Genomic DNA, 27,201 nt, shown 5'->3' with positions numbered 1-27,201 from the left:
TAATTGTTAAAGCATGAGTGAGTGCTGTACAATATGCAAGATCAAGATTATGCCAGTTAACGCTGCAGCTATATAATGCAAAGTGAGTCTCTTCAACACAAAAACAATATGTATTAAGATGTGAGAAATGCAGCTGATGATGGAGAAGTTTGAAATTAGCATAGAGAAATATTGATAAGTGTGGAACCCAAAAATCAACTATTGCAAAAATAATGTTTTCTAGTCATTAGGATCGCAGAACACAACACATCATTTATGACTAACAGGTGCGTTAGTAGGCACTTTCATTGATATGTGCAGGATTTACAGTTGTATCTGCATAATTCATGATGGACTGAAAAGACAAAGTGGATAACAACTGTACATTTTAGAGTTTGTGAGACTTTGCTCCTGAAAAACACTTTGTTTGCTACTAAAGATAATTATTTTTCCATCGCTGATATCTTCCTGCTTGAACCTGCATCTGGTTGCACTTCTTTGATGATGCCATGTTGGAAAGTAAATAATTTTATTCCTTGGATCAGGTTGTACAAGCTGTGCCTGCCTCCACCCCCAGATGGGGACCCATAATGCATTGCACTAGAAAAGTTGCTGAAGAAGTCCTGCATTGTTTTGAGTCTGAAGCATTCTGCCCTCCAAGTCATTCTGCCATCGTGAAGAATCATCGTAACAAAAAACAGTTATTGAAAATGTTTATAGGTTCAGCATAGCTGCCTGAAGTGTAAATAGAAACTTGAAAACCGTACATAGTATTTTTAATACTATATATTTTTCACAGTTGTACCTTATACATATTTAGATTTTTTTTATTGTATATTGCATCTGTTTTATTGTATCTGCATTAATCTTTGTTTTAATGAGGAACATTTACATCTGACGCCATTGGTAAAATTTACATATGATGGACGCAAGATAATGTTGATAAAAAGGAGATTGGATGGTGTTTATTGAAATTAGCCAATAATTAGCCCTCTTCTACTCTTTGACATCCATGCTTTATCCATTCTGTCAGCATTTGATAACCATGTGAATTTGTGTTTTGTAACATTCCTCAGTATGATTTTTATCCTCTTGTAAATATAAACTAATAGCAAAAGTGAAAGATATCCTGCCTTTGTTTCCCACTGATTTTGAATTTCTATGATTGTTATATGCATGCACATAGAGATTTTCAGTGGTTTATCAGTATTAACATAAAATAGATGTTTGGAAGTAGAGCTATGAGATATAATTCTGTTATTTTATATTGACATTACTCAGGATTAAAGTGTCTCTCTGTGTTACTTACTGGATGCCATCATTGTAGAGTGGATGACTAGCTCAATACTATGCAAACAACCAAGTCATAATAAACTGCATCAATAAGCTCCAGTAGTGTTTCCACATATATACTGTATGTCTTTATTTCATTCATATAAAAATGATGTTCGACTTTTGCTGCAGATTTTTCTCAAACACTAAAATGTTGTCATGTAAACAGTATGTAAAAATATATTAAAGCCGATAACAGTGGATGGGCACTCCTGTCATTTCTGCTCTTGAAAATGACCCACACCACCTACTGGCCATCAGCACATGACGTTTAGTAGAAGATGTGAGTAAAATACATCACGTTATTAAAAAAACAACACATCGCCATTTAAGGATGAGAGAGGGACAAAATAAACCTGAAGCTGGTCAGAGCAGAAAGCTAGAGTTTGCAGAAACACTGTCAACTAACGAGCAGTATGAACAAATAATAAATGCAGGGTGTTTAATTTCAGTCACAACAGACAAAAGTCTGGCTGAGGCTGAAACGTGTTGCTGAATCTCTAATATGTGCTCATCCTTAAAAAAAGTATCAACACAAAGAATTTGCATTAGCCCCGCCAGCCTCTGTCATTTACGAGCTAACACACTACAGAACCAATCAACTCCAAATAACTCAGCTTACCATTCTGACAGATTTTCGACTTGCTGATTTTGGCGTTCATTAAATTCCTTAGAAACTCTTGACCTAACAGGCTGTGACGTGTCTTCCGCCAATCATGTGACACGTGCTGCTGTCACCTGTCAACACACCTGAGGCAGGGGCAGTGGGCGGGGCGTAAGGCCAGCTCGAGTCCGGAAGTGAGAGTAAATGTGTTTTACAGCCCACCTGAAACATTTCTTTCTTCTTCCTATATGTTTCCCAAAGTATTTATCACAGCAGACTCTTTTTTTTAGAGAGTTTCTGGAGAGGAAATTGAACAGCTGCAATCTGGGAAAGGCGCACGTGCTGCTGCGCAATTTCTCCGCGTAAAGTCGTGCGCGTGCTCAGGTGGACGCTAATTGAGCGGGGGCCGGTCTCGGTGACGGGAGTGACGGCGGCTCAGCCAGCCGGCAGCCAGTGAGCGGAAGATTTGTACTCCCTGTCACGGAGGCTGCTGCCATTGGCTCTCACCGGGAAGCCGCCGCCACCGTCCGAGTCAGCCAGGCGACGAGCCGGGGACGGTCCCGGGCTGAGTCTCCACAATGAGCCGGGCTGCCAGCCGCCTGCTCCGCACTTGACGCAACCCGTCTAAACTTAGCACTTGATGACATTTCTACATCTCTCCTTTTTTTAATTTCTTTTCTATTTTTTTTTAATTTGCACATCTTGGCCGCCCATACGCCTCCTGAAGGGCGAATGACTCCGACTCACCCCATGATTTCATCCTGCTAAAAGCTCCTGGGAGGCACAACAGTTTCTTCATGGCGTCTCCGCAACAGTCAAGAATTCAGTCGTATCTGGAGAAGAATAAAATCGGACCATTGTTCGAGGTGAGTGCTCAAATTCACCCAAGAAGTCTAAACTTCTTTGGCTGCCAATTTAAAAGGATGATCGGTTTGAACTAGACAGCTTTTCTTAGTTTGTGCTGAATGATGAGCGAACATCTGCAATGGGGGGCTGTCAGACTGGACTAACTGAGGATGTATTGAACTGGATCAATCCTCCTATATACATTTATACTGTGTGTTTAGTCGGCCGGCTGATAAAAAGGAAATCCGTTTATTTCTGTGCACTCTGGTGTCTTTATTTAAAATTAGTTACTCGTAGAGAAAGATATATAGGAATACTAGCTGTTATGGTTGCCCTCATATTTCCATGGTTAGCCCTTCCAGTGATTTTTATATTTCAAGAGATGACGAAATGAGATGAGATGATGCACACTAACCTGCCAGTGCCTGACTCAACACTGTTACAGTTTGTTGAAGTTAGGGCCACTCAGGGATCCCAGTTGTAGTTTGTATCTCACAGCAGGGTTGGATTTTCTGTGTTTTATTACAGAGGACGCAGCCTAATTGCCTGCCTCTCTATCTGTCAGTGAAGGGATTTGTGTTCAGTCTCTGGTATTCTCCATTTGGGATGACTTCATCTTACTATTGGAATTAGGCTAAGAAATCATTACAGCATTGGTGTGATGCATAGTCAGAGCAAAGATGGAAGGACAATTCCTCCAGCAGTCATTAACTGAGATGCAGCTGCTCTGTCTCTCTGTCATTCTGAGTTAAACAAAAAAGACTGCTGTAATTTCACCATCAGGAAAGAGTGATGAAACAAATGGGGATACAGTGGACTTGCTCTGTGCTCATGGCAAAGCAGTATTCACATTCACATGATGTGTCTCTCAAAGTGCTGACGTGACAGTCCTGTGCCTCACCTAGAAGCAGATCACAAAAGCATGAACTGCATGTAAAGTGGACATTAAGAACTATTGTGCAGCTTGTTTCAGCACCATGGAGAGAGACCGTGTTGCGCAACATGAATTTAACTAGTGAAGAAGACAGGAAATCCGAGACGAGGCCGCAGCAGTCAGTGTGGCTGAACTGCACATTGATGGTCCTCTGTCCATACTGAGTTTGCCTTTCCTCCCTCCTCCTTCCTCTTCCGCCGGTCATCCCCTCTGCTCTCTCCCTCAGGTAGGGTGTTCGCTTATGTGTAGAATTAAACTTTCTCCTTCATCTTACAATTGAAGATGATTAAAGTGCTTTGTGTGACTTCAGAGTGCTGTTTGTAGTGCTGATTAACACTTTTGTTCCAAATATCAGTAATTTTATACGGTACAGCCTTTACATGCTTGCCGGTGGGTTTGCATGTAGACTTTTAATCAGACCAATGATGGATCATTGCTCAGGTGTTCACAGTATTTAGATAGTGTGTGTTGTGATGCTTAACTGTAGAGTGGGTTACCTTTCCTTCCACGAGAAAAGGCTATCTCTGCTACTCTGGTGTTGCACTTAAAAACCTTGGACATTTTATTGTTGTCACAAAGAAGACCCATTCATGTGCATTCAGGTGTAAAGAATCTAGTTTCTCCCTATTGAAAGAATGCGAAGACAAAAGGCTGGAAACCTTTTAAATTTCTCTCCGGTCAGAAGTAGATATTTGGGGGCAGCAGATGGTTTCATAGGATGGTTCAGCAGTGCTACTTAAAGCAGCAAAAAGGGCTCACTGTAAGGCAAATTTTGGGATTTTTGCCTAACATGAATAGATTATGCATTTAGGACAAATATAGCCATGACAGTAGGGAACCCACTAAGATGACGCGTGATGGTAATAAATTGTCTGTGACTGAACCAAAAGCAGTACTTCAAAGATTGAGGCGATGCACTGAATGCAATACAGTGACACCACGCTTCCAGTTTCTGCAGTAAATGACATCATTTCCATAGAAAACATAAATGGATTGCCTCCTACTGATTGAGTTGGTTTCCATGTGAAGAAAAAAACTTCCATAGCATTGTTAATTTAAAAGCTGGTGTTAATTTGGTTTCATAATAAACGTGTGGTTTTATGTATGTTCATCAATGCTAAAGAGTTTGTTCTCTGAGCTACAACAAATGAACACCACAGATTTCTTAGCTCTCACTGTCATCAATTTCTTTACCACACACTGTTCATTCTCCTTATTTCACTCTCACACTCATCTGCAAACACCCCATCACTTCTTCCTCATAGGCAACACACAGCAGCAGCATTAAAGCAGGGGCTCATTTACTCACTCTGATGAGACACAGCCTATGATTTGCCAGAGAATTTATTTCCCCCCCTCTCACTAATGAAATGGTTGCTTTGCAGAGATATGAAGCTAAGTCAACACCAATGGAATATTATCTAAAAACTGAAGCTGCCTATCATAATAATTGAAGTAATTGCACCCCAGCTTATTGTCAGCAACTTGATATTGATATTCTTATCAAACGCCAACTATTTTACAGAGTGCATTTCATGCATCTCTGTCGGATTAAAGATTTGAGTCATTATAGACAAGACAGGATGAAAGCCCCCTCTTTCTGGCACTGTCATTGCAATAGAAACACTTCAATTGGGTCAAAATCTGTTCTTTAGTCTTGTATTATTAAAGAGGATCTGCAGAATTTATCTGTGAACTTTGACATTCTAACCTGTATAACAACACCAGGGACTAAAAATGGAGCTGACCTTGCCTTCATGAAAGAGAGCATAAAACCTGCTCTAATGCCCCGCCTCCTCCCAGTCATTGTGATCTGTAAGTCATATGTAATGCAATATTGCCAATATTGCTGCTCCATGAAATAGTTCATCTGGTGTCATACAGACAAGAGTTACTATGTTGAACTGGAATGGATGCTGGTTTAGGATACAAAAGTGCTCAGCGGAGGAATGTTTGCCATTGTTCGTGACTTTTTAAAAATGATTTTATCAATTTGAAAAATAGTTTTGCTGCGGTCCCAGCTCAGAGCTTTTTATGATCACTTGCTGATATTAATGAGACTCTTAGTGATGCACTAAATTGCAATTGGCTTTGATACAATTTAATTTGATCAGAATTTCATTGCTGTTTTTAGTGGTTTTATATCACACAGTAACACCTTCATACATGCACATATATATATATATATATATATATATACACACACACACACACACATATGAAGGATGAACGCAATTAGCTCAGTGACAGTGAATATTACAGATTTAAAATCGATACATAAAAGGATAAGAGCCCTGAAATGGAATCTGTTCTCAGTTTCAGCCAGTACTTTGAGTAAAGGTCAGGGAATTAAAATGGTTAAGCTTTTCTAGTTCTTACTATTGAAGTTGCTCCGTGATAGTAAAGTTACACAACTTTGCTCTGAGGGAATTATTTAGCATATATTCATCCACATACCAAAAAAAAAAAAAAAAAAAAAAAGGTTCATTCACTCCAACCTGCTGAGCTGAGTAGTTCTTGATGTCCTTGGGCTCTCGGTGCAGATCTCCAGTACTGGAATTAAATCATTCTGTCCAGCAGGAGTTGGACAGACACATCTTTGACCTATTGATCCACTACCTGAACAGCTGTTTAATCGGACTTGGTGTGATTAGGACCATGCTATTTTCACCTACTGCACTAGTGGTTTGCTCCATCTTTGTTTCCTTGGGAAATTATTCCATTCCTGTATACAACTGTCTTTTAATTCCTGTATATTTATAAAGCAATTGGAGAAAATCTATGGACATGTGTCAAGAATAACCTAAGTCAGGATTTGTTATTCTTCACCTTAGAGACAAAACAGACACAGCCAGTTTTTGCACAAGCAGCAGAGTTCATGCATATAGAAGAATCCGTCAGAGGTCTTATTACATCTCAAGTACAAACACACCTGGAAACATTTCTCCCTGACAGCACTACTCTGTCATTGGCATACCTCCCACATGCTAGGTAGTAAAAAGCCAGTAATTTTATCTCAATGGTTGCTTGATTTGTTAACACGTTTATTTTTTTTCCCACCCCATTCTGCAAAATTTATCCTTGCAGAACTACTGACCATTTGTTATTCACATAAAAATGGATACAAGAACTTAGTTTTTTGGATTTTTTTTTACCATAAGTCAGAGCAGAATCTCCTTACACCTTAATGACAAAGTGTAGTGTCTAATGAGCTGATGTATGACTTGTTATATAGCTTTTTTGCCCTTGTTTCAGTCCTTTGTCTGCTAAAGGGTAACTTAAGCATAAATATACAGGATGCCCATAAAGTCACTTGACAATTAATAAAACTATTACAAAGGCAGTTGATGAAATATCTTGATCATATTTGTTGTATGTACTCAGTTGTTATTAAAGTTTTTAATCACGTTGAATTTGTGTATTTCAGGTAACCTGTTGATGAAATAACTAGTGGTAAATGCCCTAACCTAACACTAACCCTAACCCTTGAAAGGGACAGCCCGATTCCCTGGCCACCTCGTTCACCAGCTATAATTCCCATGGACTGCTTTCTGTGGGGTTATGTTAAAGATATCATGTATCGAACAAAGATAGGGGACATCACTGACCTAAAGCAAAAGATCGCTGATTCCTGATGCCACAGCAAACATGGCAAGAAATAGAGTACTGTCTTGATATGCTTCGTACAACTAATGGGGCCAATGTAGAGGTGTATTAACTGAGGCAAAAAAAACTTTAATATCTACTCCTCATTTTGTAATAGTTTCCACATAGTTGTCCCTTCATTTGCTTTTGTAATAAAGTTGTAAAGAGACTGTATGGACACCCTGTACATCTACACAGAAATGCTCACCCTGATTTTGATTTTAAATCCTATTAGCAGACTGTGAAAGAAGGCTAAAAGTCAAAACAATCGGTTTATGCAATTTGAAATTTCCTGTGGCAGTGTGTTATGGCACCATGTGAAAATTGAAATGAGGTTGTTCACTTTTGCTGTGTGCATAGTCCAGGGGCAGACTTAGGAATTCACAGTTGGATATCAACACAGTCAAAATTCAGTGGAGGAAAACACTCCAATCATTTATCCTGAACTAAGTTTGGTTTTTATTGGATACAGACCATCTTCCATTCAAATTGAGGGATGGCCTCAAAGTTTATGACTCCATATGGTTGACGGAGCCCCCCTTCAGGCATACTTGGAGTAATTCCTACAAGACCTTGAACAGCTAACCAAAGGCCGGGTTTGTCCAGAGGGGGTATGGAAGGGAAATGGGACGGGGGGCAGGGGCAGCAAAAGATATCTGGGACATCAGGCAGTGAGACAATGAGTGAAGCCCAATATGATGAAGATTTAGAGTTTGCAGCATGAGGTGGCGGCGGGGAGTGTCTGCGATTTGTGAGAGTACGGGAAAGCGAAGGAGACAGAGTACAGGGTCTGTGACGCATGCTAATAAACTTATCATGTCTACTTACTGCCTGAGGAAGATGATGGCTTACTGCCGTGTGTAATTAATAGTCACGGACTACCTGATGTACCGACCTGACAGTCGGCCTGTAGTTGTTCATTTGGTGACTGATTCTATGTGTGCACATGTTTTTCCAGAGAGGGATTAATACACTGTTTGTGTGCGTTTACTGTGGTGTAAAAAGAGTGTGTTCTTTTGAGCCAAATCCAAATCTTTTTCAGTTGGCTTCTAACTTTGAATGATGATGTCCAACTAGAGACTTTCAAACTGTTTTGGTTATTTCACATCCAGATTTTTTTTAACATGTTAGTTAATGTGTTCTATTAACACTCATTGGATCTGAGCCTTTTCGGAAAAAATGAAGTGTAAGGGTTTTTCAATCTTCAAATGAAAATGTGATCAATCCAGTCCCGAAGGGGCTGTGCCCAAATCAATCGCTTCATCTGTAATTTCTCATACTTGACTGTGAAATGATCTCCGCTCATATTAAAGTTATCCAAAGTAATTGATGGGAGACAAAATCCACAGTTCTTCATTGTGTACAAAAGCTGCTTGAGGCTCGTATTAACTTCAGATAAGCCCTGGATCAGTCTCTGTAATTTTGGAAGATAGCGACTTGATTTACTCACTGTTGTGTTGATGAGCTGCAAAACAAAATATACCTTATCGTGTCCTCATTACAATATGTAGAGAAAAATTGGATTATTATTTTATCTATAAACAGGAACTCTGCATTCAGAAGTGTATGCAGTATTTATTATGGTTAGGAGCAGGTAATTATGGGTGATTTGATTTCATTTTTGTCAAGCACAGATTGTTCATGAAGTTTATATGCATATTATGAAATTAGGTCATTTAGATGCTTTTGGTGGCTCAGCTGCAGGTGAGTGATGGAAACTCTCAGTTGAATGTCCGGGAACATCTTGGAGGTCACTGTGTTACCATGTTGGCACTGACCTATGCCAAATGCAGTGACATCAGACTAGAGCAAAGAGAACGATATAAAAAATGCAATTATAGCAGAGGAATGTCAAAGGTTGCAAACCTAGTTGAAAAATAACTCAATTTAGTTGAAAAATAATCCAAAACCTTGATTTTTAAGCGTAGTCTGTTAGTCCCTAATTGTTAGTCCCCCATTACGCATGCTGGAATAGCTTCCAAAGAGATAGGAACATTAGTGCCACTGCAAAACATGCATTGAAGTTAATAGACTTGAGGCGGTGCAGTACGAAGGAAAGGGTGAGTGAGGCCGATAAAAGCAGCTCTTCTGATGAGTATTATCTGGTTGTGCCAGCCTTGTTATGTCACATTGCCTCTCCCACGATCTCCTCCTTACATGTCTCCCATCTTCTCCCATTTCTTCCAGTTGCATCTTTCTCTCACTTGCTACTTATTTTCTTTTTTCAGAGTGACCTCCGAAATGACAGCCACACAGACATAGCTTTAAATACCCTGTCATATGACTCCTTGTGGCCATATTTCATTGACAAATGACAGTAAAATCAATGGAAGCCTGTGGTATTGGGGACAGGGAGCCCTCTCAGGAATCTCTGAAGAGCTGTTGCTGCATGAAATTTTTACACTTGGCTGAAGAAACTGGTGAAATGTTTAGCTCACTCACCTTCATCCGTATTACAGGGCTGCTGGAGCCAATCCCAGCTCACATTGGGCGAGGGGCGGGGTACACCCTGGACAGGTCGCCAGTCCATCGCAGGGCCAACACTCATGGACATACAGAAACAAACAAACACTCACACCTACGGTCAATTTAGAATCGCCAGTTAACCTATACATGCATGTCTTTGGAAACCCACGCAGACACGGGGACAACATGCAATCTCCGCACAGGAAGGACCCAGGCCAGGAACCGAACCCACGACCGTCTTATTGTGGGCGACTGCACTAACCACTATGCTGCCGTGCTGCCCGAAATGTTTGGCTGTTAAATTTAATTCAGAATATGTTGCATTAAATGGTGATTTATTTCCAGGAAAACTCTAAAACTGTAAATACCAACAATACATTGGTCCAGTCGCTGTGCTTGTGCCCTTGGTAGATATCTTATTGGATAATCTCCCTACTAGGAACACAGACATAATAAAAATCTGGCCTGAGCAAGGCGAGCCTTTTGTGCTGGTAGTTTGATGCCTCCTCATGGTCCACCAGGCACCTTAACATGGAGGTGAAAATTCATCAGCTCAAAGTTTGAGAGAAAGCATAGCTGCTCGACTGATTGCTGATTTCAATCCATCTCTTTTTTACTCTGCTCTTTTCTCTCACTGTTTGCAATAGATCTTTTAATTCCCACAAGAGAAAATCATCCATGATGGAAAACGCAAATGAAACTCTTGGGATTAGTGAGGTTTATATTAATGGGATACTTGAGCAGGTGGGTGGTCCCTGTCCACTGTGATGAAACTCTGGATATGTTCTTCCTCACCACCCTGTTAATGTTTTCTCTTAATTTTTTCCTATTTCATTCCACTGTGAATTAGTGATGTGCTGTTCATTTTGAAATAATCTTTTGTATGACTCAGGAGTAACAAGTCATCTCAGTGGATGATTCGTTCCTTTCTCCCTGGTCAGATTTGTTCCCAAATTTTCTGTGTAGGATGATTCGTTCACAAATCATAACTATGGGTCATCTGGTCTTTCATTCAGTAGTCACGTGGTTACAGCAGAAACATGACCAATGCTGTCTCTAGTCTCTGGGGGGTTGGTCTGGTCTAGTCTCCAGTCGGTCCCGCTCTCTGTGTCTACCATCTACCGCTTTCAGTCCAGTCTGTCACTCACACTACGGACAATTAGGGTCACCAATTAACCTAGATATGTTCGGCTGCCCAGGTCGGGAACTGAACCCGTGACCTTCTTATAGAGCAACGGCGCTAACCGCTACATCACCATGCTGCCCAAGTCACACAACAGAAAACTGATAGATCAGCAACCTCTGTCTGTGCAGGTGGAATATTTTATTATATTATTTGGATATTATAAATATGATAGATATATACTTTATTTACCCTGAGGGAAATTCACTTACATGCATCATTCACACAATAAGACATACAGAGACATGCTGCCTCACATTTACACTGCAATGTGCTTTATTTCCCAGCATGACAGACTAACGGCTCATGTTTGTAGAGATTAAATGATGAAAGGTTTACAAACACAAAATAGGCTCAGCAAACGGGAACTATATTGAAATGTATGTTGATGCTTGTGGCACATGAGATATTGTGCTAAAACAGCTGGTTAATATCCACACAGCCCCACTTTAGGGGATCAGGAAAAAGGGAGAAAACTGGAGTTTGAATTTCTGCTTTTTTGCTTCCTATCCAGCAGGAGTCAGTCACAAAGCAGATATTATATGGACACAATAAACACAGTCTCACACTCCAGGGGGTCGGGGGTTCCAGTCCGGGAGGTCATTTTACTAAACGAGATTAAAAGACCTGAGTCAGCGAAAAGATCCGAACATCCCATCACTACTGTGAAACTCTCAATGTGGATGTCTCCCTCAATCTACCACCCATGTTCGACCTTCAGAACTTTCCTCGCTCACTGGCCCCTCCCATGTTCAGTTTGTTTAAGTTGCAGAGATCAGAGTGTCACAGAGAGTACCATGACTGTCACCATACCCAGAGGGAGTCCTTGAGAGCTTCCAAGGACATGAGTGTCTCTCAGCTGGCCGACTGCCACCGCCAAACCAAACTGCCTGCAGCGCACAGATATCTTACCTTGACAACAGCTCTGCGCAGATAAGGACTGCATGTCTCAGTTACTCATGCCACCTATTGGCCTGCTTATAGAGCAGCGATACAGAGGCTGAAACTCTCTGCCTCTCTTTATCTCTCTCACACACTCATGCACAAACACATAATATATGCTAAGGTTTCTGTTCTGCTGATGCAAGTCATTCCGAGGCAAATAGCATTAACGTCTACTCATATATAGAAATGTTGACCCAAATTTTTGGCCACATCTTGCAATGGTTCATGTCAAAGGAAATATGACTACCAGTCAAACTGCATGGGCTTCTCAAACAGGACTTGTGTTATTTAAAACACCCCATTACCATCGAAAGCGTACGCGTCAAATACAGTTACCCTGCTGTTATCTATATGGGAGTAATGTAACGTATGCTTTGCCAAAATGCAGATACAGTGAGACAGGCTTCTTGTGTACGTTTTTTTTTTTTTTTATGATGTTATTGGAGTTGCTGAAGGACACAAAGATACAAAGGTACATTAGCTCATTCAGCAGCTCATGTCATAGGAGCACAACACTCTTTAGAATATTCAATCAATATATGTTGGCACAAGAGCATTACAGAGCCGATGTGGGCAGAATACAGATGTACTCGCGTGTGCTGCCACCTTCCAACTGTCCCCGAAATTCTCCAGTCTGTCCAGCAGTTTGCTGCTTTCCAACTTGTGTGTTACTCGTTCAACACACCTGTGTTTGTGGTCTCCAGTGGGAGAGACAATCCTGAAAATCACCACTTGGCAGTCATCCATTAAGATAATCACACATCCTTTCTATTAACCCTTCACTACAAGAAACTATTAAGATTTGAATCCCTGTAGTAGTTAACACAGGTTTGGTAGTTTGGCTTCCTGTGTAATCTACCAAATTGCAACCATATTTATACACCTCCTGTTGCTAAGTTAGTTACCCACAGGAGCAAGCAATAATTACAAAATTTTTTCATCTTAGCATCATGACTGGTGTATAATTGTTGGACACGGGCCACAGAGATCCATTGCAGTTTTAAGGAGAGAGGATTTACTAAAATCATGTGCTTCATATTCTCCCTTCTTCTTGTAGATCACTTCAACAGGCAGAGAGGGATTCCTCCAAACGTTTGAGCACAATGCTTGTTTGTTCTTACACACAATGTTACGGCAAGCTGTCAGAGCTGCTGTGAGACCGGGGCTGGGCAGGAATGTCCCCCTGACCAATTACCTGATTAGCTTTCTGAGCACACACAGTGCAGCCTAGGCGATCTCCCTGTTAGCCCTAACGATCCCCTGAAACACACACACGAGCGTGTCCACAAGGGCAAATGCATTCCAGCCATCAAATCATAGGAATACATGACTTTGCTTTGTTGCAATTAAACATATAAATGTATTACTTATCCAAAAACCTATTAAATGTTCAGTCACATACACACACACATTTTGTCCATTCAGCACAGGACATTACCAATCTGCAGTCTCTTAATGGCTGTTTTTGCTTCTCGGCAGCAGCCGTTCTGAAGTCAGCCACAGCTGCTGACTGGTCAAGCCGAGTTCCTTCTTATACCAGCACACACACGTGTCACTCCACATGTTGGATTCAGAGATGTTTATTTCTGTTGAACAAAAGCTTTGTTGCTTTACTTAAAAATAAATACTAAAATAAAAAAAATAAATTACTAAAAGTAATTTTTAGTATTCAGCTGAGTATGGTCCTTGCATTTGTAAGTTTACCTAGGGCCTAGCAAAATTTTTATTAGATTTTTAGTGAGCTATTATGAGTCGGGAAACCGCCGACATTAGAGATGTTAAGTTGCTGCATGTTTCGTTTCAAACTGAATTGGACAGATTTTAAATTGGCATGCAGTGTAGGAGCATGGCCTTTACCCTCAGGCCCTGATACGGTGACTCCCTGTGTGCTTTCCTCCTCCTCCACCTTCTACACTATTTGGCTGTTTGGCTTTTTTGCTGCTTTTCTTCATCAGTTATAATTGTCTGTCCTGTCCGATGAACAACTGAACTTACTTCTGCTGTTGTCAGTGTCCTACCTGCTCTTATACTTTACCTTTCACTACATTTTTACTAATAATTTTCAAACAATTAATTTTTGTGAAGCAAGTTATCTCCCAGTGAACATGAAATAATACTGCCTTTTCCCTCGCTTGTAGGGATATAATTAATCACATTGTGTGTCACCATTTGACCGAGGATGTGACATAATGCTCATTCTTTGGAAGATCTGGTAATAGATGATCCTCTTGCTTCACAATGACTGTCTTGTGTTTGTTTACCTGTTTGCCTTCCTGGTGTCCTGACAGGCTGAACTGATTTTGATGGAGCTTTCTAACAGTTTTGTTGCTTGCTAATTGACACAGGCTTCCATTTTTGGGGATGTTTTCTCATTGTGTTTGCTTTGAATTATGGTTTTTAGGGCATTGAAAGTGGTTGTAGCACAATTCCTGCAATTACATCGAAGACAAGGAAATTTTTCACAACCTTGCCTGGTTGTCTTCAACTGCTCTCCCTTGAGAGTGAAGACGACTACAAAACAAGCTTGTAGGGATTGATTGCCTCCACTTCAGCATGGTGGATTCTCCACTGGCTGCACTGTTTCTCTCCCTCTGTAGTACCACTTTCATCTAACTACTCTCTGCTTTACTCTGCTCCTGTAGGAGTTGATGACCAAATTGATAACTGAGACTCCAGACCATCCAATCCCCTTTCTCATTGATCACCTGCAGACCAAGCAAGACAGCCCTGGCAAGTTGCACAGAGCTCTCTCTGGCTCTGCAGCACTTTGGGCACAAAGCTCTCCAGGTCAGTGCACCTGAATGCAAGTGTGCATAAAACACATGCATAAACACAGAATAAGGCATTTGTTGTACCTGTCTTTGTACTCCCAAGAATTAGTATAGCAGGGTGTTGTGGGCAGTAATAGTGACTGTCTATCCAACAGAAAGCAAAAACACTCGAAGGGAGTACAACAGCTATGAGAAGCCATGGCAAATTCACCCAAAGAAACCCAAGAAATCCAAGAGTGACCTGGCTGTTTCCAGTATCTCTCCTCCCTCACCAGAGTCGAAGTCCCGTGAGTTCTTTTTTGTTGTTGGTTTTTGTTTTGGTTTTTTTGCACCATATGCAGTGCTAAAGTTCTGCAAATGGCACAGACATAAACACATACGCGCACAGGCTGCACACACACACGCAAAATATTCTTAGGAATATGCACATTTTTGATACCTGTTGTATTAGTAGGATCCCAATTACTCACTCCATTGCCTTTAATCTCCATTTAAAATTTGATATAATTATATCCAATTAAAGTTAGTCACGGTGTGTAGTCCAGCAACCTCCCCAAACCCTCAGAGACCTGCATGTGAGGTTGTCATAAAATGCTACTTTTCATACAGTTATTGCTGCACTATCACATTCTACAGATGAACTTTCCCCCAAATTCTTGCATTAATGCAAAATGGTTTCCGATAAGAGGATTCTTCTGGTGATAACTTTTACCTCTGTAATAAATTACAATATTTATGATGTTAGAATGAAGTATGGCCCTTGAGACAATGAGGCAAGGTCAGATGGGGAGCAACCAGCACCATAGACATTTTTAATAATTTAACACTGTGCTGTATTTCTGCCAGTCCATGTCTATTTTAGTCTGCAGTTGGAGAATTGCTCAGAACCAAAAGGAAAAGGCTGTTGAGATGAGAGTATGATGTGATATCAAGAAAACAAGTGAGCAAGAGAAATCAGAATACTGTAAAGTGAGCGGCATGCAGAGACGTACTAAAGTGAGGAGCATTGGTGGAGTTGCTGCTTCGCTTTCACAGACCAAATCCTTTATAGCTGCATTAAAAGTCAAATCCTATTAAAAAAACATGCAAAGGTGTTTTACTTTGCATGGCTCATGAAATTTTCAGATGAAAAGAACTACCTCTCATCATTATTGTACATGGTAGTATTAACAACACAACTGCTGTCAGTAATATAGAGTCCACTGATGTGTAGATCACTCTCTGTTGCATGAAGGCTCTTCCTTTCTGTGTCCAGTTAAGCAAAAGGTTAATGTGTTTTGCCCTCACTTCTATTTGACTGACGCTTTACTGGGCAGCTCTAGTGGGATTGAATCCTTAACCCTTTATATAACCTCCAGCCCAACACACGGTACAGCAGAAAGGACAGAAAGGCCATTTTAGCCGGAAGTAATGAAAGACTTTTTTCCTGCAGCCTGTGTTTGGCAGAGATATTTGCTATATGTTTATGGCTGTAACAAGGCCAGGGAGCTTAGTCTGGGTAAACAAGGGTAGAGGAAAGCAGATTGTAGCAGCAGCACTGTCAAATATTCACTAGCTAGTTTATTTATTCGACTGCGTGTGTGTGTGCAAATGCAAACAGAGGCCTGATGCCCTTTTTTCACATACGTTTCATTCAAACATACCGAAATTAGTTTTAAAATCCTTGATGATATTATGATGATATTCTGGCATGTAGTGCATTTATTTGACATCTCCTCTTAACCTGCTAGTTTTTCATGTTAATTCAAATTCAAATGCATAAAAAAGCATAAAAAAGTAATCCCTTATCTACAAAGGAGTACAGCTCTGTCCTTCACTGACAGAGAACATGGACAGGATGACCGTACAATGTGAGGATCATTTCCTGCTCCTTTGAGTTGTATTGAATGTTGGTCAACAAGACTGACAGACCCTGGAAGAGACACATGAACTTTTTTTCCACTTTTTTCAAGTGTTCCTCTTTCATTCATACATAAACACCAAATCAATTGGTGGTGTTCACATATTAATTACCAGACTGGTTCCTGAAGATTTTATGTCTGTGCTTATGTTTGACATGTCCAGTGCCTCGGTCAGTCGAGTACCCGTCCTGGGACTGGAGGGAGAGTCGTGACTTCGATGAGCTCAACCATATTTTGCAGGAGAGCAAGAAGCTGGGCAAGGCCCTGGAGAGCCTTTCACGTAGTGAGTGGCTCCAGCTCAGCAGAGTACATGCTTATACTATACTGAGCAGTGCTTTACGCATCTTAACGTACAGAACTAAAGGGTGGACCATTCTTTAAATGTCAGTGTAAATCCTAAATGCAAAACGGATCGAGCAGCTAATCTCACAAGCTCCCTGCTGAGTTCAGAAGCAGTCTAAGCTGGGATTTTGAACTGTATTAGATGCTTGTCTGTACTATAAACCATTTTCTTCTCTCTGCAGGCATTGCCATCTCTGATGAGCTCGACCAGGTAGATATTAATTAGCTCAGTATCTGTGATCACACTCATGCCTGTAATTATAGGATTGAAGTGGTAACTCAACTCTGCAGCATTTCTCATACTACATCAAATTAAACCTTTTTCATAACTTTCACTTGGTTCACAGAACAGAACAATTCTTTTTTCTGATAATAAACTGCTATCTCATGGGAGAGATACATAACTTCAGTGAGCATGTCTTCCATTTCCCTCCCCTTTGCTTCCTAACTGTGTATCTTACTCTCAAAGGTTTTTCTGAGCTCAGTCTTTGTCCTTACCTGGTCCCAATTCTCTCCCAGCACCAGATTCCAGTGGCTGGCCAGGCTGGACATGCACGAAATGATTTGGAAATGAGGGGTTTGGATGAGAATTACAGTGTTTGTTTCAATAGGGACTTCACTTTTTTGCTCAATGCAGCAGTACATGTCCAACTTCCTTTCCTTTCTTTTCTTGGGGACAGATACAAATATGAAACACCTTCTCTGATTGCGCACATAGTGCATATCAAATTCAGCAAAAGAATTTGATACTATCCAGGAATTGGTCAAAGACAAGCTGGCATACATTTACCTTTTGAGGGTTTTGAGGGATAGACATATCTCAGACAATATTGTCCTGCTTTATACAATTTTTCTGTTGAACAGACCCAGTTGTCATCATCACAAGCAGGCTCTCGCTGCCATTAGGATTCCATGCTCACGTCGAAAATTGGATAGTGTTAATAAAATTTTTATATCTGTTCTCTGAATCGAGACATCTTCTCCTTTTACATACAGATCTGCTCTTTTGTTGTTTTGCCACTTAATCCTTCTGTATTGCTCTTTTAGAATTTGGGAGGCTATAACTCAGTGTTGCGCCCTCGGGTAATAGGGGAGTGGGTTGGTCGCGATGAAGAAGATGCAGATCCACTAGCTGCGGAAATGCTGCACCCCCCTGTCCCCCGTGCCAAAACTGAAGTTTGCTGGAGTGGAGACAGCAGCCCTGCCGGGAGGTTGGTGTGTGTGCGCACATGCATACAAAAAAAGTTTCAAATTTGATAAAGCTATTGTTGGCTCTTTAAAAATGAGGAGGTGGACTTCACACTGTGGCTCCTGCTGCCTGAGGAATGCCCATCTGAATGGGCTTGATAATCCCATTTCAAAGGCACGATCAAACATGCTTGCCATGATACTGCTTCAACCCAATTCTAAATTAAAGCTAACCTATTTTCTGTGTGCTCCAGGCCAAAGGAATTTTTTGTTTGCAACTTTAGAAATGGCTTTTCTTCAACAATATCACTGTGTCACAAATTGGACTTTTAAATCATTTATTGCCCACTTAAAAATCTTTTTTTTAATGTGTGTTTTACAGAAGTGTAACTTTCAAATAGCCTGCCTCCTCTTGAACGTCACTGTCAGATGTCAGAGTGTTATTGTGTATGTCTCATGTAACTTGCACATTTTTGTGTGTCAGTCGCATGCACTGAAGCTGCCAATGTGACTAATTAGAAGAGGATCGGATATAAAACCATAAATCATGCGCAGGCCTGATCTGACATACTGAGTGTTAATCTCATTAGGTTACTGTATGGGTGGATTATAGGGAGAAATCACTTAGTTAGAAGCCTGAGCTGTGAGATAGGGATGTGTGTGTGCTCTGTGTGCTCTAATACCTGATATGTTATGAGTTTCACTTACATTAACTCTGGGATTTGGGAAAGTTTATAATTTGTGTAAGAGAGGCTAAAAATTGCCACTCATGATGAGTGGAAAAACTGCCGAGGATCGGTGCTGCACCACCTTAAAATACCATCTGAGTTCAAATAGACCGTCCCTTCTGCTGCTGATGCAATTTCAGACCAGAGAAAAACTCCACCTTCCTCCTCTTGCTTGGTAAATTTGTTTTCATTTTTGATCTTCTTGCTTCTGCCCTTCCAGCCCACCTGTCACTGAGGGCCATAAGGAGAGCTGACAGGTGCTGGTGCCTCCTTATGACTGACTACACGGTCTAGAAGGATAAATACAAGGGGCACATGGGAAATCTGTTACAGCTGTGGCAGAAGTATGTTCAAGACAGTGGCTGGTTTCAACAGTCTGTCTGGTGGGACGCTCTTATCCAGTGGCAGTCAGTCTTGCTGACTCCTATCCTCCTAATATTTTTTGCTACATTCATCCTCTAACAGCACAGATAAAGAACTCTTTATGTGATAGCAGGGGAAGAGAGTGATAAATAAGGATGTAGGTGAAGCCTGCTTTTATTTAGGTGGCCATATTTTAAAGACTAGTTCACACCACCTGGGGCTGATGCCTTTGGGGAAAATTGGTTGGTAGAGCTGCAAGCAGGCACATAGAGACAGATATTCTAATAGAAAATATGAGCCCATAATATTGTGCAACACAAAAGTAATAAAACATATCACACAAGATATCCAAACTGCCCCTTCCTCCCTGTTTTTCACTATATTATTCCTGCAGCACTGTTAAGTTTACTTTCTGGCTTGATATACTTCATGTGCAGCCATAGGAAAATATGAATCTTTCTTTCAAAGAAAATGTTTAAATTAAGACAAGACAACCTTGCCCGTAATAGCAGATATAATTACCATATTAATACCACATAGAGGGGAGGAAGAAGTATCTGTCATTTCATGACCCCTTCCCATTATCTGTAAATAGAAGTCATTAAAGTGAAATTAGCATCAAATTAATCCTTCGGCTCTCTAATCCAAGCCTTCAGCCAGTGGGAAATGTAAATGATCTCTAATATAGAGATAATGAAGAAGTCACCCTTCATGAGTGTATCTGGATCTTTAAGTGTGTAGCTGTTGGGGACAATATTTGGGAATTTTATTGCATTCTCCATTCCCCTAATTTAGAGATAAGACAATGTCATCTGGGAGACAGATAAAGTTTGTGAGAAAATAAGTCTGAAGAGGAATGTTTGATTCCTTCACATACACGTATTGTTTAAAAAAAAAAAAAAAAAAACAGCCTGTGAACTTGAAAGCATGGACGTTCATTTCATATGTCCATGTGAATATTTCTGTCTCCCTTTATCTAAATAACTTGAAATAAAAGCATAGACACATAAAGCATGCGTGTGTGTGTGTGTGTGTGTGTGTGTGTGTTTGGAGTTAATTATTATTTTGATTTGTTGAAAGCTTTCTCTGTGGTTTTTAATCAGTAGGAGAACAAACGATTACTGCTAATGGTTTTTGGTGAGTGCTGGAACTATCGCGCTGTGGCTCATATCTGAGCAATCATTGCTTCTTATCTTTGTGATGCTATTCATTTACAGAAAGTTGCGCTGCACCAGCATGGCACTTAAAATGATATGTCATTCATCTACATACCACTGAGGAAATTTTCCTTTTTGCTGTAAAGCCTGGAGCCTCCTTAAATACAGGCCTGACAGAGCAGGATTAGAGGATGTAGTTACAACAGGAACAAAGGTATTATGAAAGGTATCTGGTCCTCTTAAGCCCTGCCTCCTCTCCTGTATGTCTCCCACAGCTTGAAGATGGAAACAAAAAGCAAAGGGCTCAGGGAACAGCAGCAGCATCATAAGAAGCTCCTGGCAGCCATGCTGTCCCAGGACTCCTTTGATTCATTCCATAGCCCAGCCCCCTTCGGTGCAGAGGAAGAGATTGAGGATGAGGACGATGCCATGGAGCTGCTGGGTAATGTCATGCAGCCTGTTTGATGAAACCTCCTCACACACACTTTAAACTGTGCTGCACCCTGCACTTCATTAAATCAGCATGAAATGTTTTCCTATGCATTGATGTAATTGATCATAGGACTTTGTTTCACATCAATCTTCTTCTCTGGCTCATAAATTGCAGACACTTCTTTTCTTAAGTGCCTTTATTCATTTTACTGAGAATTGAATTTAATATAGCAAACAAACCACATAGACAGTGACAATACACATTTACTCACTGTACATACGGAAAGGGTTAGGGTTACCTTTGAGGCCACTCTGATGCGCTTAAAGTCATTTTAAGATTCTCCATGTGGTTGATAAAAGGTTAAAAAGTTCATATTTTAGTGGGAAAATGTTGCAATTGCTAACTTCTAAAGACCAGAATAAAAATGGCAACGGAGGATCTGACTTGCTTCATTGCAGTAAATTTGTTGGCAGGGTCAGAAGGATTGCTCTAAGCTTAATGGAATGACTATGTGTAAAATTAGATTTTGATAGTTTGCCCATAAGGCATATTTCAGGAAAAGGAATTCCTTGAATTTTGGATAACGTATCACAGGCCCCCTGCCATTAGCCTTGGAGTTTACTACCCTGCCAAGAAGAATGGAAGACAGTGCCTTCTTTTGACCCTATCTGAAACAAAGGATGAGAGATGAGGGTTAAACCCATGTAGGTTTGAAATGATGGAAAAGAAATGGAAATGAATATATCTTGAGTTTCTTCCACCGTTTAAGTTCAGTCCTTACCATTCAATTGAAGAGGAGCAATGCTCTCAGACTATTGATATCAGACAGTTTAGGGTTTCTGAGCAGGACAGTCAGTGCTAAAATACAACTTCTTATGTCTGCTGTACACTGTCCCTGAGGAATCATTTGTAAGCAATGACTGGTTATAATCAGAATCAGAAAGATTTTTGATTTGGAGGTATTACAGTCAAAGCGTTGCACATTTATTGCATTAATAGCTTTATGAAAGAGTCAATCTTAATTATTGCAGCTCTGTTACTTTTTGTGCTGGTTAGCTAACAAGTCTCCGACACTGTGAGGAGTAAGAACACACAATACACACGATCTTGAACTCCAGTTATCACACAGTGTCCTTTCAGTCTCCTCAGTGCTGCAGTTTGATGGAGACACACAATCTATGCCTGCTCTGCTGTCAGTGCACTGAGGCACTGCTGCTTGTTAGCAGGATCTTTGCATCAGGGTCGCACACAGGGTCACATTTCTTCATTGTTGTGTCATGGGAAGCTCAGAGCTTACACAGTCTGGAGCTGCATCTAATGGCTCCTCTTCTCAAAACTGCAGGTTTTTATATATGAATTTCTTTTTATCATGTATTTATTTAATTATTAATTAACTCATTTTAATGGATAGTTTTGGTTATGATAAAACAAAAATCATTCCAAACATGTCTATAACTAATCCAATCCAGTTTAACACATATACTGTTAAATGAGTGAAGATTTCCAAGTTTTTCTGCGTCAGTGTCACCAAGACACATTCTATACTGTTATTATATTTGGTTAATTGTCTTTCAGATTTATGGTAAGTCTGGTGCTGTGAGACAGACATGAATTTACTGGCTTTATTATTTCCACAGTATATGTGGATCTTAATTACATTTTAATTGTGTTTAACTGTACTATCTCACAGCGCTCAAGTGAGATAAATACTAAGGAGACATTACAGTAGTGCTGCAACCAGGGCAGTAAATCAAAGCAAGTAATGCAGCAAGGTCATTGCTGATTCTCAGTCAAGGCCTGCTCATGGTGCTCTCCACTGGGACAACCTCTACTCTTAATCTTTTGCCTCACTGACGTAAACTTCACGCTCACATGCAGCACGTGAAGGTCTGCAGGAATTTCCAAAAATTAATGACCCTCAGGAGGATTTCTAGGCCTCATTAAGAAAGTGGGGCTCAGAACGAATTTTCTACTCATGACCAAGTGCGTGCAAAAGATGACTGATCATTGGGTGGGGATAGTGATACTTTGGGTAATATATGTATCTCCTTACGCTGCTACTGTTCACATGGAGGTTGAAACATAAGATTGCCTGCTCTGTGGGATTTAACAACTTGATGAAAGACTCGGTCAAATTGGTTCAACTTGTAACGTTAATGTTCTAGCATAAGTGAGATGATCTCCTGCTGTACTTTTAGTTATCTTCAGTATGTTGGCACCCTTTTTTAAACTTTTATAAAAAGTATTAATCAATTTGGATTACTACACCTAATACAGTCTTTCAAATGCAGCACTCCAGTGAGAGCTTTTCAACCATTTGCTTAGCATGACCTCTGGTGGCTAAATAAGGCATTACAGCTTCCATCACGAGAGCAGGGTCAAAATAGTCTTTTAAATTGCTCACAGTATCACATGTATAGGCTGTGCCTGTAACACAGTGATCACACATTTCACTAGAATGGGATGTATGAGTCAGACCATAAAAATGATGTTTCCAATATGTATTTATTTTACAAGTATCCAGCACTGAACAACTATTTAGACAAATCACTTCAAACCGAAGATGTGGATGGCCTTTTATATAATGTACCGTCAAATAGCTCATCTTCTCCAACATCGCTCTTCTCACACACACACAACAATCATGTAAGGCCATATACTGATGAAAGACACTTCTCCCAAAGGGACATATGCTGATTTAGATGCCTGTCAGTAGTTTCTCCTTGTACTTGTTGTATTTATCAGTAGAGCAGAGCTGTTCATCAGTCCTGCTAATTGGCTGTTAGTCTGCTTGTTGTGTTGATTGCTGCTGTACAAAAAGAGCCACAATACACAAATGAGTGATGAGTTATATTTACATGTACAAATCCACTGGAGGATGAGCAACACTAACCATTTTTCAGAATATCTCCTAGGAGGCAGGAAAGGAGATCCAGTTTGTCCTACTGTGTAACAACTGCAACTTTTCTCAGAGAGCAAGATGCCTAATATAAGGGGGCTTATAAGATTCAAAGAAAGTTAGCAGCTAATCCCCATATCCATATTGAGCAGAAGGGTTTTCCAAACAGAGAATCTTTTTGCCAGCACCTGGATAAGGAGCTTATGAGAAAATAATAAGATCGCCTTGGAAAGGTTTACAATACTTCTAGCCAAGATTTTACAGATTGAATATAGTTATAAAAACCAAATACAAGGCTTAAGGTTGATTTGTTTTCATGTTCCAAAAGCAGAAAATAAAATCAGCTTATAGGTTAAGTCGTGTTCATTCTCTAGCTGCTCTCAGGGATGGCACTGTGTTTTCCTTTTCCCTGTCATTTTCATTAGTGCTGTATTTAATATTTACCACAGTCTGAAAATCAATATGACTCATATTCTTATAAAACCATGGAAAATGTCAAGATTTTAGCTTTTGCGAGATGGTGGGACCACAATTTAATACTTATCTGAAATAGGAAAGCACTCAATGTGTGGGAAGAGACACCCTGTTTTTGGCCTTGCAGTGTTATTTTAATGTTAATGAAACAAGTTGTACACATACTGTTCTGTTCTCATTATCCAAGGTGGAAGTATTTCTTTTCAGGGACACACTCTCTGTTCTCAAACGTGTAATTATTTAACATACGCACATACTTCCAATGTAGCAAAAGGTGATAGAGTGAAAAACATCTAAAGTACATGACGGTCTGATTTCACTGCATAAGTCCAAAGACCACGTATAATGTGTCAACCTCCTCTGTCATGATCTCTGAAACCGGAGATGAGGAGAAGTACATTTACCCACTCTCAGTGATTCACAGTGACAGTGAGGATTTGATGGGGACAGGATGAGGGCATGATAAAGCGCTGTCTGGTCTTTGAGGCATGTAGAATAAAGGCGTGACTGATGGATGAGTTACAATGCCTGTGTGTGGCTCTTTTGTTTGATGAAGTTCTATCTTCCTCGATCAAGTGCTGCCTGAGGTATAATACAATGGCCTCTTTTTATATAGCTATATCCTATACACTGTATAACATAGATTAGCCACGGGAAAGTCAGTCAACACATTTTTTTTTTCATGATCTTCACTTTGTGGAATATCCAACTTAAGTGAAATGTGTGTTTAGGATACTTCAACTGTGTTGTTTCGGAGGGTTTATTGAGTCTTAGCCTTTCATCTGGTTGAGGCCTGAACTTTTCGCTGTTTGTTTTATTATGAATGGGAATAACAAAATGTGAATATTAATTATATTATTGCCTCCTTAAATGTACTTATATTTCACAGAATGGACAGCATGGACTTTTAGCATTATGGTACTTTAACTGTCAAAAAAAAGATGTTTTAAAAATAAACTACATATGACAATGGAAAGCAACAATACATAGTCTATTATGGTGTACAATCTCAATCAGCATAGTAAAATACCACTGTGATTAGTATTGCTTAGCAAAACTGCTAAGACCAAAACTGTTCAGTACTCGAGAAAATCTAAATTATTGTCAGTGCATTGAAAAATACTTTCCACCAACTCCACCGAACTTGATATGATAATGTAACTTGTTCAGTCCAAATGGATTGATAGCAGAGCTAACATGGGGCTGTGTCTTTGTCTTCTGACGTGGGCCAAAACTGAGATTGCCAGTGCTGGCAGACAAGGCATGTACTTCCTGACGCCAGCAGCAGCAGCAGCAATTGTCAACAACACCAACAGACACACTCCCATCACCCCCATCAACCCTCTCACCCTTTCCCAAACAACCAAAGACACAACAGTTGCCCTGTAAACAATGCGACCTAACAACGCGGCAGTATCGTCCTGGTGCTTTAGTGGATGAGAACATAGTCTGCATATCAGTGGTGTAAAGTTGCTTCAGCACTAAATCTTTCATGTAGAATACAGGCTTGAAAGGGCTGGGCTCACCTCTGCAGGTTTCACTGGTCTGATGGTGAAAAGAATGTCCCCCGTAAAACTCTAACTGTGCCCAATTTGACGCCTGTAAAAGTCTCCCCAGTGCAGATGGATACGTTAATCGAGGGGCAAATTGCTGTGGCATTACAGTGGTCTTACTGGAAGCAATTACCAATAGGCATCTAGACTGCTGTGATCCGACCATAAATCTAGCAGTAGTCATTACGCAGAATATGGACTAATACCGTGCCGTGTACGGCCCTCTGGTCGATGTAACGGCCTTAGATGAACTGGGTAGATTATCTTAATTGAATGGGAGTTGATACTGTATTATGGTTATTGTAGCAAGACAGAAGTAAAAGATATGCAGATAGAGACACAGATGATAATGTAGATAGCATTGTTACTGAGAACGACAGATAAGAGAGTTGTGTGAATAGAAGTATTGTGTTTTTATTTTGGTTAATTGACCTAAAACCACCACCCCCAGCTTTGCCATGGGCTGCTTTATCTAAAAAAAAAATAAAAAAATAAAAAAATGAAAACGATGAATAATGTCATAACTGCTTTCTGGCTCCCGTCTGCTGCAAGATTAAGATGTAGGGAAAGACAAGTGAGACATACACTTATTATAAGTCTGTCTGTTTCTACGCGTGAATATAAACTTCAAACTGCACCTCTGTCTGAAGTTATGTGTTTATCATGAACAAGCAGGCAAACAATAAAAAAAGGCGAGCTCAGAGAAATGAATTGCTTTCACAGTTCTACCTACATCATTCTTCCATTGCTCATGGCAACTTGTGCTTGTATTTAATAGCTGCAGAGCTCTACATTCCTCTTGCACAGGCATGTTACTGTTTGATGGATTACGTAATTCGTTGGTGATTGATGTCATTGTTTTAAATTGTAGCTGGCATCCTGGCAGACAGCCGTTCTGATATATATTTATAATGTCTACATTCAAAGAAAAGGCTGTCTTGAAGATCAATCGTTGAGCAACAATTTGAAGTTAATTTTAGTTTCCAGAGAATTCAAAGAAGTCACTTTATCCAAGCACAGTGACTTGCAGTGTAATCCATCAATACATAAAGATCTGGTGTGTCTCCAGTGACGGTTTAATTTCTGCAATATTTGTGGTTAGAAAGTGAGTTAACGGGAGGTTGCACCAAGGTCTGCGATAAGACTTTCCACAGGCGTCAGAGTCGTGATGTTGCTCTGCTCATGTGCGTCCCCATCTGATTCCGATCAGCAGTTTTTACTGCTCCACTCAAAGTTGCGGGGACTTGGAACCTAACAGGCATATTTTTAGGCCAGAGGGGGAGGAGGGTAGGGAGAGGGGTGCCATTGAAAGCCGAGACATAATTATGAAATGTAAGTTGGAATATTGTTTTTATTACAAAGCCAAACAAATGCGTCTCCGTCGCGACTCACATCAAAGATGTCTGTATGACGACTAACCGCCGAGTGGAGGCTCTGTGCTTGGAGCTTAATGAAACA

General features: G+C 40.3%; 2 protein-coding genes across 4 annotated transcripts in view; both read left to right on the top strand.

The window, feature by feature from the left end:
- Positions 1-1,506, top strand: part of prex2 (phosphatidylinositol-3,4,5-trisphosphate-dependent Rac exchange factor 2) — a 77,316-nt gene extending 75,810 nt beyond the window's left edge. For all 3 annotated transcript variants that reach the window (XM_029529390.1, XM_029529389.1, XM_029529391.1), the window contains exon 41: positions 525-1,506. In XM_029529390.1, the coding sequence (XP_029385250.1) occupies positions 525-570 (46 nt within the window). In that variant the 3' untranslated portion in view covers positions 571-1,506. The remainder of the gene's footprint in view (positions 1-524) is intronic.
- A 1,206-nt stretch (positions 1,507-2,712) lies between these two features.
- c20h8orf34 (chromosome 20 C8orf34 homolog) overlaps positions 2,713-27,201 on the top strand; it is a 48,961-nt gene continuing 24,472 nt past the window's right edge. Inside the window, exons 1-7 of the mRNA XM_029529459.1 lie at positions 2,713-2,781; positions 14,577-14,721; positions 14,861-14,992; positions 16,770-16,889; positions 17,131-17,159; positions 17,996-18,159; positions 20,660-20,826. Coding sequence (XP_029385319.1) covers positions 2,713-2,781; positions 14,577-14,721; positions 14,861-14,992; positions 16,770-16,889; positions 17,131-17,159; positions 17,996-18,159; positions 20,660-20,826 — 826 coding nt within the window. The remainder of the gene's footprint in view (positions 2,782-14,576; positions 14,722-14,860; positions 14,993-16,769; positions 16,890-17,130; positions 17,160-17,995; positions 18,160-20,659; positions 20,827-27,201) is intronic.

Source organism: Echeneis naucrates, chromosome 20 (assembly GCF_900963305.1).
Source record: "Echeneis naucrates chromosome 20, fEcheNa1.1, whole genome shotgun sequence".
In the NCBI taxonomy this organism is placed as follows: Eukaryota; Metazoa; Chordata; class Actinopteri; order Carangiformes; family Echeneidae; genus Echeneis; species Echeneis naucrates.
Note: the sequence above shows the minus strand (reverse complement) of the source record. Positions and strands in the feature narration are given on the sequence as shown.